This window comes from Diceros bicornis, chromosome 22, assembly GCF_020826845.1.
Source record: "Diceros bicornis minor isolate mBicDic1 chromosome 22, mDicBic1.mat.cur, whole genome shotgun sequence".
Taxonomy (NCBI): domain Eukaryota; kingdom Metazoa; phylum Chordata; class Mammalia; order Perissodactyla; family Rhinocerotidae; genus Diceros; species Diceros bicornis.
Window position 1 is genome coordinate 53,582,498 of NC_080761.1, and position 17,130 is coordinate 53,599,627.

Consider the following 17,130-nt stretch of genomic DNA (forward strand, 5'->3'; position numbering starts at 1 on the left):
TGTTTTGTTTTTGCTGAGGAAGATTTGCTCTGAGCTAACATCTGTGCCAATCTTCCTCTCTTTTGTATGTGGGTTGCTGCCACAGCATGGCTGACGAGTGGTGTAGGTCCACGCCCGGGATCTGAACCCATGAACCTGGGTCGCCAAAGCAGAGCGTGCTGAACTTTTAACCACTATGCCATGGGGCCAGCCCCAGACTCTACTGTTTTAATATGCTTTTCCTAAGACATGTTGTCTTAGCTCGGGCAGCCATAACAAAATACCATAGACAGGGTGGCTTAAACAACAGAAATTTATTTTCTCACGGTTCGGGAAGCTGGAAGTCCAAGATCAAGGTGCCAGCATGGTGGTATCTGGTGAAGACTCTCTTCCTGGCTTATGTCTGCGTCCTCATGTGACTTAAGGAGACAGAGAGCTAGCTACCTCTCTGGTTTATCTTGAAAGATTTTTGCCAAGTCTGTAGAACCATTGCTTTTTGGAATAATAAAATTTAGGCTATGTAAGTGGTGAATGGGCCTGATTACACATAGTTTATGATCTTTGTAATTATTTAGGTGGATGATAGGCTATTAGGAGTAAAATTGATGAGACCCATAATCAACTTTTCAAAAACTGAAAGAACTGGATGTATCAAGAGGTCTTTTACAATAAAGCTGTAATTATAAATTATATTTTAACATTACACAGAAAAGACCAGATAAAAGCAAGGATACTGTATTAGTCCGGGTTCTCCAGAGAAACAGAACCAATAGGATATTTAGTGATATATGTAATAGAAGATTTATTATAGGAATTGGCTCACATGGTTCTGAAGTCTGAGAAATCCCACAGTCTGCCCTCTGCAAGCTGTAGAACCAGGAAAGCCAAGAGTATAATTCAGTCCAAATCCAAAAGCATGAGAACCAGGGAGCTGCTAGGTAAGTCCCAGAGTCCCAAGGCCCAAGCTCAAGAAGAGAGAGAGAATTTGTCTGTCCTCCGCCTTTTTGTTCTCTTTTTTGGGCCCTCAGCGGATTAGATGATGCATGCCACATTGGTGAGGGCAGATCTTCTTTACTCAGTCTACTGATTCAAATACTAATCTCTTCCAGAAGCAGCCTCACAGACATACCCTGAAATAATGTTTTAACAGCTACCTGAGGATCTATTAGCCCAGTCAAGTTGACTCATAAAATTAACCATCACAAATACTTATCTTTTTCTACCATTCCTCCCTTGCCATTCATATTATTGTCTTTTTATACTCTAGGTACATCATTGTGTTCACAGGGGGTGTAATTTGACTGAAAGTATGTTTGAATCCTTGAAACAGCAAGATGTTTTATAATAACTTCTTCTCTTCTTATTTGATAACAGTAAAATTATTTTTAGATAATAAAACAAGTGGTAGCTCAGCTGGTTCTGCTTTATCTCCTTTGATCATTTAACGTACATTTCTTTCTCTGATTATGTTATTCTTTTCTCTGTTGAGTGGAATTATCTCATAGAGCTTCTATGGTATTTCTGTGATTCGCTGAGAGTTTATTTTAATGATTATTCCACCGAGGCATCAAATAATGAACCAAAGATATCCTATTAGAATTGATTACAAATGAAGTTGTAATATGGCATTCTCTGATGATCTTTCAAGACTAGGACAGACTGCTTAAATTCATTATTCTTAAACTCATTTCATGTAAATTTTAAATATAAAATTTAAAAATTCTAAAACATTTGGAATAGTTTTTATTAAAATGCCTTGATTTCAATGTCTAGGTGTTATAAACATACTAAAAATATTAAATTTAAACCCACTTCTTTAAAAAAATTATTTTGAAATAATTTTAGACTTGAGTTTAAAAAATAGTGCAGAAAGTTCTCATTTACCTTTTAATCAGCTTCCTCCAATGTTAATCTTATACAACCATGTACATTTTATCGAAACTATGGTGCAGTACTATTAAGTAAACTGCAGACTTTATTTGGAATAAAGTGTCGAATGGGGGATTTAAAACATATTGCTTGTCCTTAGCTGCTCTCTATCCCTTTACCTGAGACAAGCTGTGTTTCCATATTGTTATTTTATTTATTTATTTTTTTGTGAGGAAGATCAGCCCTAAGCTAACATCCATGCTAATCCTCTTTTTGCTGAGGAAGATCGGCTCTGAGCTAACATCTATTGCCAATCCTCCTCCTTTTTTTTCCTCCCCCCAAAGCCCCAGTAGATAGTTGTATGTCATAGTTGCACATCCTTCTAGTTGTTGTATGTGGGACGCGGCCTCAGCATGGCCGGAGAAGCAGTGTGTTGGTGCGTGCCTGGGATCCAAACCCGGGCCGCCAGTAGCGGAGCGTGCGCACTTAACTACTAAGCCACTGGGCCAGCCCTCCATATTGTTATTAAATCAGCAGAAGCAACATGCTAGAACTCTGTGATCTTAATTCACATAAAGGTGCTAAGTGCTGTGTTAAGATTTTATTATATTATCTGTATTTATTATGTTAATTTTTAAATGCATTTAATAAACATTTAAAATTTACGTAATTTTACTCAGTGGCCTTTAAGAAGGGATCCGAATAAAACATTTCTGTTTGAATTCATTTAAAGATTCTTCAAATGAATATGAATGCTTTCTTATCAGCTAATCAGAAATGTATAACCTCATTTTTTTTTTTTTGCTTTAGCTACTAGGATAAATTGACATAACTTCTCTTGGTACCTCATAAAATTATATTTGTTTTCTTTTTTTTTTTTTTTGCTGGAAAAGATTTGCCCTGAGCTAACATCTGTTGCCAATCTTCCTCTTTTGTTTTTCCCCTCCCCAAAGCCCCAGTACATAGTTGTATATTCTAGTTGTAAGTCCGTCTAGTTTTTCTACGTGAGCTGCTGCCACAGCATGGCTTCTGGCAGATGGATGGTATCGTTCTGTGCCCAGGAACCGAACCCGGGCCGCCGAAGTGGAGCACACTGAACTTGAACCACTGGGCCATCAGGGCTGGCTCTAGATTTTTTTTCTTTTAATTGTTTTTATCATTAAAATATCATCATTAATTGACTGCTAAAATATTTTTTATTTCTAAAACATTGAGGAAAGTTTTGTAGAATGTTCCTGTAGAACTCCCAAAGTCTATGTGTGAGTTTCATCTTGGTTTATATGAACCGAATGAATAAGATAGAAAGTCAACAGAAACCAGATTTTGGCTCTGATTTGGTGTTGAAATTTTCCTACCAAATGTGATTTAGTAATACACATTATTAAAGGTTTGAACTCGGGCCGGCCCCGTTGCTTAGCAGTTAAGTGCGCGTGCTCCGCTACTGAAGGCCCGGGTTCGGATCCCGGGCGCGCACCAATGCACCGCTTCTTCGGCCATGCTGAGGCCACGTCCCACATACAGCAACTAGAAGGATGTGCAACTGTGACATACAACTATCTACTGGGGCTTTTGGGGAAAAAAATAAGGAGGAGGATTGGCAATAGATGTTAGCTCAGAGCCGGTCTTCCTCAGCAAAAAGAGGAGGATTAGCACGGATGTTAGCTCAGGGCTGATCTTCCTCACACACACACACACACACACACAAAAAAAGGTTTGAACTCTATGTTGTGCTTGTTTAGGTTTAGATTTTGCTATTTTCCTTTAAAAAATTTAAATTAGGACAGCAGTTTGCTCTATGAGGATATACATAACTTAAGGATTTAACTATAGGTACATTAGCCACCATTTAGAACATGCTACTATTTAGGCCACCAAATTTGTCCTTTCTAGAGCCTGGCTCTGGTTTGTAAATCATTTGTGACAAGCAGGATTTTATGAATATTTATGTAATTATATTCATGAATTTACAGATCTTTTGCATTCTCTCTAACTTTAAGGTGTGGGGAAGAGGCTTCTCTAGGCAGTGATGTGCCCAAATTTGGCTGCATATCAGAATCATGTGGAGAAGTTGTTAAAAATAAAGAATACTGGTGATTCGGTTTAATTGGATTTGGATGGGGCCTAGTCCAGGTAGCCTTCATTTTACATTTTAGAACTGTCTTTCTGGAGGCTTAGAATTTCCCCCAACTTTTTTTTTTCAATAATTTGTTGAGGTGAAATTGGTATACATAAAATTAACCATTTACAGTGGACACAATTCAGTGGCATGTAGTACATTCCCAGTGTTGTGCAGCTACCACCTCTATTTGTAAAGCATTTCTATCACTCTAGTGTAAAATACCTTACCCATAAGTTTCTCCCCGTTCCTGTTTCCCCTGGTCTCTGACAACCACCTGTCAGTGTTCTGTCTCTATTCTTTATTCTGGGTATTTCATATAAATGGAACCATACAGTATGTGACCTTTTGTGTCTGGCTTTCACTGAGCATAATGTTTTGGAGGTTCATCCATGTTGTAGCCTGTATCAGTGCTTCATTCCTCTTTGTGGCTGAGTAACATTCCATTGTATGGATAGACCACAATTTGTTTATCCATTCGTCTATTGATGGATATTGGTCTGTGCCCACCTTTTGGAAACATGAATGGTGCTGCTATGACCATGTGTATGCATATACTTGTTTAAGTACCTTTTTCAGTTCTTCTGGTTATATACCTAGGAGTGAAATTGTGGGTCAGATGGCGATTCTGTGTTTTACTTTTTGAGGAACTGCCAGACTATTCTATAGCAGATGAATCATTTCACATTCCCACCAGCAATGTATGAGGCTCCCAATTTCTCCACATCCTCACTCATGCTTGTTATTTTCCATTTTTGTTTTTGTTTTTAGTATAGCCATTCTAAGGGGATGTGAAGTGATATTTCATTGTCATTTTAATTTGCATTTCGCTAATGGCCAGTGATGTTGGGCATCCGTTCCTGTGCTTATTGGCCATTTATATAGTATCTTCTTTGGAGAAATGTCTGTTCAAATCTTTTGCCCGTTTTTTTTGTTGTTGTTAGTTTTGTTGTTTGTTTTTTTAATAGTTATAACAATAATTGATATTTATTTAGCATTTCCATGCCCTGAACATTGTGTCAAATGCTTTACAAACCCTGTGCCCTTTTTTTTTTTGAGGAGATCAGCCCTGTGCCAACATCTGCGAATCCTCCTCTTTTTTTGCTGAGGAAGACTGGCCCTGGGCTAACATCTGTGCCCATCTTCCTCTACTTTATATGGGACGCTGCCACAGCATGGCTTGACCAGCGGTGTGTCGGTGTGCGCCGGGATCCAAACCGGCGAACCCCAGGCCACCGCAGCGGAGCATGCACACTTAACCGCTTGCGCCACCAGGCCAGCCCCGCTGTGCCCTTTTACCTGCACAACAGCCCTGTGAGGTGGATTTGTCACCTAGATTAGTAGGAGGGAACTGAGGCTGCAAAGGGTCTATGACTTGCCATCAGTCATGGCTGTTATGTAGCACAGCTGGGAATGGAGTCCACAGAGCCACAACTTTAACCAATGCCCAACATGGCCTCCTACCCATGTCATCTATCCAGCCCCTTTTATGTTGGAGAAACGAGGCCGTGGAAAAGTCAAATGCCCAGGTAACTTTGCCCATTTTTTAATTGGCTGGTTTGTCTTTTTGTCTTTGAGTCGTAGGATTTCCTTATATATTATGGATATTAAATCCTTATCAGACATACGAATTGCATATATTTCCTTCTATGTCTATGGGTTTTTTTCACTTTCTTGATAATGTCCTTTGCACAAAAGTTTTTCGTTTTGCTGAAATCTAGTTTATTTATTTATTTATTTATTGCTCATGCTTGTGGTGTCATATCTAAGGATCCATTCCCAAATTCAAGATCATGAAGATCTACCCTTATGTGTTTTTTTTTTAACTGTTTTATGATTCTAGCTCTTAGATGTTTGTTTGTTCCATTTTGAGTTAATTTTGTATATGGTGTCAGATAGGAGTCCAACTTTATTCTTTTGCTTTTGGAAATGCAATTGTCCCAGTATCGTTTGTTGAAGAGACTGTTCTTTTCCCATTTAATGGACTTAGCATCCTTTTCAAAAATCAATTGGCCATCGATGTATGGGTTTATTTATGAACTTGCGATTCTATTCCATTGATCTGTATGTTTATCATTATGTCAGTCCTACACTGTCTTGTTGACTGTAGCTTTATAGTAAGTTTTGAAATCAGGAAGTGTGAGTCTTCCAACTTTATTCTTTTTTTTCAAGATTGTTCTGGCTATGTGGGTCCCTTAAATTTCCATATAAATTTTGGGATCAGTTTGTCAGTTTCTGCAAAAAGAGAAGCTAGGATTTTATCATTTTATTTATTTATTTATTTATTTCCCCAAAGCCCCAGTAGATAGTTGTATGTCACAGCTGCACATCCTTCTAGCTGCTGTATGTGGGACGCAGCCTCAGCATGGCCGGAGAAGTGGTGTGTCGGTGTGCGCCTGGGATCCGAACCCGGGCCGCCAGCGGCGGAGCACACGCACTTAACCGCTAAGCCACGGGGCCGGCCCTAGGATTTTGATTGGGATTGCACTGAATCTGTAGACCAAATTGGGGAATATTCCCATCTTAACATTGCCTTCCTACCCGTGAACACAGGATATTTTTCTGTTTATCTAGGTTGTCTTGAATTTCTTTGAGCAGTGTTTACAAGTTTTCTGTGTGTCAGTCTTCCACCTCCTTTGTTAGATTCAATCCTAGGTATTTTACTCTTTTAGTCACCATTATAAATGAAATTGTTTTCTTAATATCCTTTTTAGCTTATTCATTGCTGGTATATGGAAATAAAACTGATTTTTGAGTGATCTTGTATCCTGCAACTTTGCTCAATTTATTAGCTCTAGTAGCTTTCTTGTGAATTCTTTGGAATTTTGTCATTTGCAAATGGAAATAGTTTTACTTCTTCCTTTCTAATTTGTATGCCTTATCTTTCTTTTTCTTGTCTAATTGCTCTGCCTAGAACTTCCAGGATAGTGTTAAATAGCAGTGGTGAAAGTGGGTATCCTTGTCTTGTTCCTGATCTTATGAGGAAAGCTTTCATCATTGAGTATGATGTTAGCTGTAGATTTTTCATCAATGCCCTTTATCATATTAAAATAGTTCCCTTCTATTTTGAATTTTCTGAGTGTATTTATCATGAAAAAGTGTTGGGTTTTGTCAAATGCTTGTCTGCATCAGTTGAGATGCCCATCTTTTTTTTTTTTTGTGAGGAGATCAGCCCTGAGCTAACATCCGCCAATCCTCTTTTTTTTTTTTTTTTGCTGAGGAAGACGGCCCTGGGCTAACATCGGTGCCCATCTTCCTCCACTTTATATGGGACGCCGCCACAGCATGGCTTACCAAGCAGTGCGTCGGTGCGCGCCCGGGATCCGAACCAGCGAACCCCGGGCCGCCGCAGCGGAGCGCGCGCACTTAACCGCTTGCGCCACCGGGCCGGCCCCAAGATGCCCATCTTTTAATATGTCATTTCTAAGTATAAATCTGTTTATGTCATTCCACTTCTCAGAAATTTTATTTATACCCATACTAAACTCTGAACAAAATAACATACTCCTCTGGTCTAATTTTTGTGCTCTATTTTTCACCTAAACTAGGTTCTTCACTACTGTGGTAGGTACAATAATGGTTCCTCAGAGGTATCCACATCCTAATCCCTGGAACCTGTGATAGGTTACATGTTAAAGAGGAATTAAGGTTGCTAATCAGTTGACCTTAAAATCAGATTATCCTGGATTATCCAGGTGGGCCATTGTAATCACGAGAGTCCTTTAAAGTGGAAAAGGTAGGCAGAAAGTGAGAGTGAGAAGAGATATGACTTTCGAAGAACCGCCCAGAGAAGTGCAGCGTTGCTTACTTTGAGGATTAGAGGAAGGAGGCCAAGAGCAAAGGAATATGGATGGCCTTTAGAAGCTAGAAAGGGCAAGGGAAAGGGATTCTTTCTTAGAGCCTCCAGGAAAGAATGCATTGCTGCCGACACATTTACTTTAGCTCTATGAGGGTGGTGTCAGACTTTGACCTACAAAACCGTAAAATAATAAATTTGTGTTATTTTAAGCCACTAAATTTGTGGATATTTGTTACAGTGGCGATACAAAACAAATGCAACTACTTGAGCATATTTTTTTCTACCATTTATGATCCTTGGTTTATTTCTCCAGGCAAACACATGTCTAAATTTCCCTTGGGTTGTTAAAATTGTACTCATTATTCAAGGCGCATCTCAAAGCTTCATCAACCACTAGCCTTTCGTTCTTCTTCCATACCACCTCCCAGGTGTCCTCTGTTCAGATATACTTAGTTTCTCCTTGTTTCTGTTGTACTTTTGTACCTTTCTCATGACATCTAACAATAATACAGTTTTAGAATATAGTGTTGTTTGGTATTAATTTTATTAAAATTTTATTCTCCTTTTAAAAATATTGTATTATCTTGATATAGTTGTATCGTGTATGTATAAGTCTAAATTTGGGTTGTATATGTAAGATTTTTGCACTTTAGTTATACCTCTAATTTTTAAAAAATTTGAATGTTATCTTTTATTTTAGATCAAAAGATACGTGACTATATCCTACTCAGTTTTGTCTTGTCTTTTCTATTGAATAGCAGTCTATTGCATATGGAAGGCAATCCATATATGTTTCACTTAAACTAAATATACTTGTGGATTAGTTCCTATAATTGAAGTTTATGAACCAAAATATTATAACCATAGTGTTGAGTTCTTCTATCAGTATACTGAGGGAGTTATAATTAAGTTGTTATGGAACATATTTTCAGTTTATATAAACTGTAGTTATTAAAACCGGTGATATTACAGGTGGTTATAGCATCTCTCTAGGCAGCTTTTAAGTAAGGTCAAATTTTTTTTGTTTCTTTTTATGTACTTTAGGTATAGATGTGTCTGAAAATAAGGAGATATTTAGTTGCTTCTCAAGACTCTTGAATCTTGATTTATCATGTTTGTTTCTGTTTTTAAAGGATTTTTTTTTAAAAGGATGATGCTACAGACATACTGTTTCCTTTTTAACTAAGAAATATATCTTGGAGATTGCTCAAAATGGATATTTATAATACAGATAATGTTTAATTCTTCTTTAAAGTTCATTCCAAACATGAAGTAAAAATAAAAGTGTTTTTGTCCTCTAATGATAAGAAAACAAGTTTTGTAGGAATAAAAGAAACTTCAGCGGAACTGATATCCCTTTTTTACATCATATTTTTGAGTGTTTACTGAATGTGATATTTGTGTCTCATAGAATGGAGATGTATGCATTTCAATTCTTCATCCACCTGTAGATGACCCACAGAGTGGAGAACTGCCCTCGGAAAGGTGGAATCCTACTCAGAATGTCAGGTAAGGGTTTACATAAGGAATAATCTGGTTTTTAGGTGGTTATTAAGATTGGATATTACCTTTTAACAAGTACAAAAGAATCCTTTCTGTATTTGGTTGTTTTGTCTTCCGCTAGAGCTTTAAGTAGCATGTGTGCATTATTTTGAAGAGTTATATTTACAGAGCAATAATACATATGTTACTCATTTCTTTATGTTCATCTTGGAAGAATTTTCTAGTCTGAATTCTTCCTCTTACATTAAGTTTGATCCTCCTTCTTTGGATCTCATGACTTGCGTGCTTGGATTGGTTGCTTCCTTATTCTAGGATTCTTATACTTTTTGCAGAAAAGTCTTAGTCTTTATAAACTCAAAATTGACTTTACATACTACTTTTAAAAGAACTTTCTTTATCTGTTGTTTTTTCTTTCCTTTGTATATATATATGGATTCTTAAGATTTGAAAGACTTGTATATTTCTTGTGATTATCCATCTGTTGATAGATCTATTGATCTATCTAAATAGATAGATGTTTAATCATGTGTTTGTTTAGAGTAGAAGCCTATATGTGTGGGGGTTGGTCACATAACCCTTAAAAGAATTTTGAAAAACTATGTACATTGTTGCATGTTTTTAAGAGCAATTTTTTACATCACAAATTTAAATAGTTAAAAATACGTTTTTTTCTCCTTAGGTTTGAATCCCCATTTTACTCCCCTTACTGAGTTTTATCCTAATACTTGAAAATTCTGTGTTCCATAGCCTTATATTATTTATCCTATAATATTTTTCTGCAACAAAAATCTGCATATAAATTGTTTTTTAATTGCTTAGGACAATAAGGCTCTAGTTATACTTATTTCTATATTGAGTTATTTTATTAATGTAAGTTGATTATAAACAATGCAAGTATGTTACACTTTTAATATACTTTTACTTTTTACATTTAATAATTATTAGAAATGCATTTTTAATCAGATAGACATTTGTTTTTAGTTAGTTTATGTATCCATGGATAATTATTACATTGCTAGAATGAGGCAAAATACAGCTTCAATTTTATATACATACATATACATATATGTATGAATAATACACATTTTATTTATACTAACATGTATATTAGTCCCTCTGTGTCTGTATCTCTGTACATGCATATATATGTGTATATATACACACACACAAGGACCAAAGACTAATATATATATGTTAGATGTGATGATTAAGAAACCTTATTTACGTATGATAATGGAATAGAATTTGTAGGGCAGTGAAACTAAATCCTTTTAATTCCTTCTGAGTTATTTGACAAAAATCACGTAGTGATCTGTTGTCAGTCTTTAAAAAAAAAAAGTTTTGAGATATAATTCCTATACCATACAATCCTCCCATTTTAAGTGTACAATTCACTGGTTTTTAATATACTCACGGAGTTGTACAGCCATCACCACAATCAATTTTAGAACATTTTCATCACTCCTAAAGAAACTCATACCTATTAGCATTCATACTCCATTACCTTTGAACCCCCAACCCCACCCCTACACCCACAGCCCTAGGAAACCAGTCTACTTTCTGTCTCTGTGGATTTACCTATTCTGGATATTTCATATGAATGGAATCATACAATATGTAGTATTTTGTGACTGGCTTCTTTAACTTAGCATGATGTTTTCAAGGTTCATTCTCATCATTCCCTCTATCAGTACTTCATTCCTTTTTATGGCTGAATAATATTCCGTTCAATGCTTATATCACACTTTGTTTATCTCTTCATCAGTTGATGGACATTTGGGTTGTTTCAACTTTTTGGCTATTATGAATAAGGCTGCTAATAGAAGTTTTTACATGTACATATGTTTTCATTTCCTAGGATATATACCTGGGAGTGGAATTGCTGGGTCATATGGTAACTCAATGTTTAACTTTTTGAGAAACTCAGTGTTTAACCTTTTGAGGAGCTGCCTTAAATAGTACATTCCGGGCCAGCCCTGTGGCTTAGCGGTTAAGTGCGCGTGCTCCCCTGCTGGCGGCCCGGGTTCGGATCCCAGGTGCACGCCGAGGCACCGCTTCTCCGGCCATGCTGAGGCCGTGTCCCACATACAGCAACTGGAAGGCTGTGCAGCTATGACATACAACTATCTACTGGGGCTTTGGGGAAAAAAATAAATAAATAAAAATTTAAAAAAAAAATAGTGCATTCCCACCAGCAGTGTATGAGAATTCCAGTTTGTTCACGTCTTTGTTAACACTTGTTATTATCTGTGTTTTTTATTATAGCCATCCTAGAAAGTGGATGTGGTATCTCATTATGGTTTTGTAATCAATGATTTTTTTAAATAACTTTTACAATTTTAGAACAATTTTAGATTTTCAGAAAAATTGTGAACAAAGTACAGGTAGTTCCCATATACCCTGCACCTGCCAGTTTTCTTTATTATTAACTAACGTTAGTATGGCTCATTTATTACAATTAGTGAACCAATATTATTAAATTATTATTAACTAAAGTCCATACTCTTTCACCTTTCCTTAGTTTTTACCTACTGTCATTTTTCTGCTCCAGGGTCCCATGCATGATACCGTGTTATATTTAATAGGCATGTCCCCTTAGGTCACTGTGACAGTTTCTCAGACTTTCTTTGTTTTTGATGACCTTGACAATTTTGAGGAGTACTAATCAGGTATTTTGTAGAATGTCCCCCACTTGGGATTTTTCTGATTTAGACTGGGGTCATCAGTACTGGGGAGGAAGACCATGGAGGTGAAGTATGTTTTCATTACTTCATATCAAGGGGACATGCTGTCAGCATGATTTATCATTGTTGATGTTAACATTCATCCCCTGGCTGAAACTCTGTTTTTAGGATTTCTCTGCTCACTGTAAAGTTACTCCTTCCCCCCTTTCCATTCTCTACTGTTTGGAAGAAAGGAAGTCATAGGGGCAGCCCACACCTAAGGAGTGGGGAATTATACCTCCTTGAGGCTGAGATATCTGTATAAATTATTTCAAATTTTTCTGCACAGGAAAATTCTCCCTCCATTTATTTATTTATTCAATCATTTTGTTAATTATTTTTAATGATCTGAAAGCTAGTAACTTGATTAGGATCTCCACTTTTGTCAAAAACAAAGAATTGGAAACTTTGACTTGCACAGGGATTCTTACCAAGTTATTTACTTACCGCTTTCTGGGAAGTGTATACCCAAGAATCTGTTCAAGACATATTAATTGACTATTGAGTATGCTAGTTACTCATTCTTTTAGATACCTTGTTCATTCCAATATGCTTAGAAAGAGTTGAGAAAATAGATATACTTTGGATTTCAACACATCTTGCCAGTATGTTTTTTAGATAGAAAAAACATGACTCCTTTTTTAATTCAAATAAATGTGTTGATACACCTCACCTTGACAGTCATCATGCCTCTGAATTCTAATTCTCAGAGAGATCAGGCATAGAGCTTCTCCATAAGTTTATTGTGTGTGTGAAATAAGGAATCACCACATATTCCCTATACTTTATGCTTGACTTGAATGGGGCTCTCCCTCAGGGATGATGCATTTCTTTTTTTTTTTTTTTAAAGATTTTATTTATTTATTTCTTCCCCCCAAAGCCCCAGTAGATAGTTGTATGTCATAGCTGCACATCCTTCTAGTTGCTGTATGTGGGACTCGGCCTCAGGATGGACGGAGAAGTGGTGCCTCGGTGCGTACCCGGGATCCGAACCCGGGCCGCCAGCATCGGAGCGCGTGCACTTAACCACCAAGCCACAGGGCCGGCCCGATGCATTTCTTAACAATAGTCAGAGATGGGATTAGTGAGTTCATTTTTAATGAAAATATAGTTCCAGCAGCCCCAATTTATACATACTTGAATTTTTTATACTCCATCACATACCAAAATACTCCTTTTTTTTTTTTTTTTGTGAGGAAGACTAGCCCTGAGCTAACATCCAATGCCAATCCTCCTCTTTTTTTGCTAAGGAAGATCGGCCCTGAGCTAACATCCATGCCCATCTTCCTCTACTTTATATGGAATGCCGCCACAGCATGGCTGGACAAGGGATGCATCATTGTGCGCCCAGGATCCGAACCTGCAAACCCTGGGCCGCCGAAGCAGAGTGCGTGCACTTAACCACTTGCGCCACCAGGCCTGCCCCTCCTTTTTTTTTTTTTTTTAACATCACTCTACGCTTTTAACAAAATTATATATGAGGAAGGAAAAACAGTCGGCTCTATTTGTAAATTTCTCTTTGTTTTGTACCCCTGTCATTTCATTTCGTCACCACTGGGCAGTGCACCATAGGAATATTTGGGATGTGTGGGAGGTATGTATTTCTTTCATAAGGGGCAATTGTAAAAGGGAGGATAGAAAGGAGAAGTGATATGATACTTCATATACCCCCAGGGGCGTGTATATATTCATTTTAAGACCAGTCCTTTACACAGGATCTTTTATGATCATTAGCAGAATTAGTGTATTTCTTCTTCTTCATCTCTCACATCACACAATTGTGTCTGATTATTTGTAGCATTAACTTTACTTATATCTATTTGTTGATTTTTCAGCATCAAATGATATACTGACACTTAGATATAAAAGAAAAGGAAATCAGCATCCTTATTCTTCTAACTTTTAAAAATTATTGTTTCTTTATTGTCAAGGTTATAAGATTTATAATCTGTACTGTTCTGTAACATAATCCCAGTTTTTAAAATTCTTATTCCTACTGTTAAATGAATTCAGTTTACTGTCCATTATTTTACTTCCTTTGATCTATTAATTGGCTGAAATTTGTCCATTAGTAATTTCTCCAGGAATTGATCCTAGGAGCCATGTTAGATTCCCTGAGTTCTTACATGTTCAGAATGCTATGTACTTGTGTGAATGGGTGTGTGTACGGGTGTTTTGCCGTTATGCTTCAAATGACAGTTTGGACATAAGATTTCAGGATCATACTTTATTTCTTTGAGGATATTATGAGCATTACTCTGCTGTTTATTGTTGCTGTGGAAAAGTTTGGCTACCCAGTTTCTCATCTGTTCCACCCTACATAATTATCTAAGAGGCTGGCATGCTTTCAAAAGAAACACATTATTTTATCAATATAATTAAACTGACAGTGTATTTAAGGTGTTAAATATTTGGGAAGATTTGTTGAAAAATTAGACCAAAACATGCAGAGTCGTCCTTTTAGTATGATTTTGTTGCTTATTTTTCAGGGCTAGTAGTAGTTCTAGACTAGAGGAAGTGGTAGCTCTAAGGTACTAGTGATTGTTATTTTGGGGGGTTGATGTTGAATCAAATGCTTACCACACCCACTCCCCCTTCGAGAAAACAAGCCTCCCCTTTCTTTAGATACAAAGCCCCAAACAAGATTTTTATTGTTGCATTCTCTTGATGGCTGGATGGGTAATCTATTGTCATTACCCCCAGGAATTCAAGATTTTTGCTGTTATTTCTCCTGCATAAAATAGACTGTATTATTTGCCTTGTCTCCACTTAAAATATTATGAACATTTTTTCTTTTAAGATAGGCCTGTTTCTCATTTAATCCAGTCCTCTGGAGGCAGGGAACTCTTTTCATACTAATTTGCCTATCTAAAAATACCTTCAGCACTTTGGGTACCAGCAACATTTTTTCTGTCTCTGGGCCCTCAGGTCACACCTGAGCCCCAATTTAGAAGCATTCCCTGGACTCTACCTCAGGGGTTGCCTTCCCTGCTTTTATGCTTTTTCGTTTAGAGGCTTCACAGCCAGAGCTAGTTATCTTCAGATTGCCCCTTTGATCTTCATACATGGCTCTAAAACGTATTTGTATTGGAAATCATTAGTTATCTTCTCGGACCTTTTTGTCTATTAGCTCCATGTAATCATTGGATGTTCCTTCAATGTGTTGATCTTGGGGTGGGAGAGTGAATGGACGGTTTTGGTGTTTGTGAATTTCCAGGGGGACATAGGATGTTTTGTATGCCTTGTGGAACCTCGTCTGCCTAGAATACCCGGTAGTGCCCAGAACTCTGAAAAGTCAGGAAAGCACTACCTAATAATGAGTGTGGAATACTTGTTCCTTTCCCTTTGTTTCTGTGGTATTTGTTGTGAGGCAAAGGGGCCTCTTAGGCTAGTAAATTATACATATTTCTCACAGGTCATTTATGGCACTGAAATATATCAAGAGGCAAGATATGAAGTGCCAGGGATTTTCCCTGAAATCCCTTTGCTGCTAAATTCTCTAAATTGTCCTACGAAGGGTTCTGAGCTCCATATCCAGTTGATGGGTGGCTGTAACGACAGCAGTAGAGGGGGATTAAGGTTCAGCTCAGCCTGTTTTAGGGTCTGGACTACTATATAGCACTGTTGCCCGAAAGTGCTTCCATGTTCACTCACGACCACCTGCACTAGTCTCTCATTCAGCACCCCAGTGAACATATTCAGAAAATAAAGTTGTACATGGAAGGCTTTTGTAACCTGAAGAAGAGTTAAGTCATTCCAGTTACCTATAAGAGCCTGTGTCAGTTTATATCACAAGACCTAGTGAGTAGTGAGAGTTGGCCAAAGGGGAAAGCAAGAAAAAAGTGCTGTGCTACAATTGTAGGGATCCAAAGCATCAGCTGTCAGCCAACTAGTGTCCAGTGAAGCCTCAGTAGTTTGCCTCTTCTTAGAGGAAGCCAGCATACTTTCTGGAGGAGGGGATCCACAGTCCTACACCTAGATGCCCAGGATTAAGTTTAGGGGGTAAGAGTTCCTTAGGGAATTGGAAAGTTTTAAGGAATAGGCGTTAGTCAGCAAAGAGTTGAGTTGGAAAGATAGGGACCCCTGATGCTGCCACATGTCTCTGATTAGGAAGCACCGATGCTGCTGCTTCCTGGTGGAAGAAACAAAATGCGCCTTAACCCATGCTCTGTCCGGAACCAAGTGGGAGCTTTCAAGAGAGTCTCTCAGACCTTGCGGTTGAGTTCACAACTGCTTTCTCTGAGGCACCATCCCAAGAACTACCTGCCATACCTGCTGCAGGCTCTTGGATAGGAAAGTGCTCTTGCTGGGAATCTGCTTTCCTTTGAAGGATGGATACATTAGTATTTTCTTTGCTACTGTGAAGATATAGCATGGGACCAGATTTATGGACCCACTCCTTCATGGAGAAGGGTCTGTCAGGGGTAAGGTAGAATGTTTTCCTGTCTAGTCTTCTCTACAAACCACTGAAAGGGTAGGGAGCTAGGAACTACCACAAGCATTGGGTAACAGAGTAGGCAAGGTCAGGGGAAATGGCGATGGCCCTGCTGTTCCTAGGGCTCCTTTCTGTAAACCTCGTTCTGGGCCGGGATGACTGTATTTATTTGCTCCCTTGATGTTTGCACATTGGGTTCCACTGCACTCAACTTGCCAGTTGCATTCTGTGCAAATGATAGATATTTTGTGTATTTTTAAAATTTCCTTTTTAAACTAAAATGTTCTGATTTTGTGTGTTTGTGTATTTTGTCTGAGATCTTCATTCCTACCACGTGTTCTCAGGGATCGTCAGTCAGTAGCAGCTCCGGGACTGCACAAGAGGAACTCTTATATTTGTTAGTTGCTTTAACAGCATAAAGAAAAACTATTTGTAATATGTCACCCATTAAGCTACCACATTTTCCCAGTCATAACAGACTTCTTTGCTACGACGTCCTCTTTAAATTCCTCTCCCATCTTGAAAATGTGTAATGAGGACTGAGTTTTAACTGGGTCATCTTCTGGTGTTACTGGTCCATCTTTTGAAATAGCGTAAATGAGAGATTAAAAGGACCCAGGTAAACTAGAAGGATCAGGCACTGGGCTTCAGTTATCCATACTTCAATTTTCATCCAATTATGCTAGGCCTGTAAAACCTAAGAATC

General features: G+C 37.8%; 1 protein-coding gene across 1 annotated transcript in view; it reads left to right on the forward strand.

Annotated features, from left to right (window-relative positions):
• Nucleotides 1-17,130, forward strand: part of UBE2R2 (ubiquitin conjugating enzyme E2 R2) — a 120,717-nt gene that overhangs the window by 91,651 nt on the left and 11,936 nt on the right. Inside the window, exon 3 of the mRNA XM_058565985.1 lies at nucleotides 9,175-9,272. Within this exon, the coding sequence (XP_058421968.1) occupies nucleotides 9,175-9,272 (98 nt within the window). The remainder of the gene's footprint in view (nucleotides 1-9,174; nucleotides 9,273-17,130) is intronic.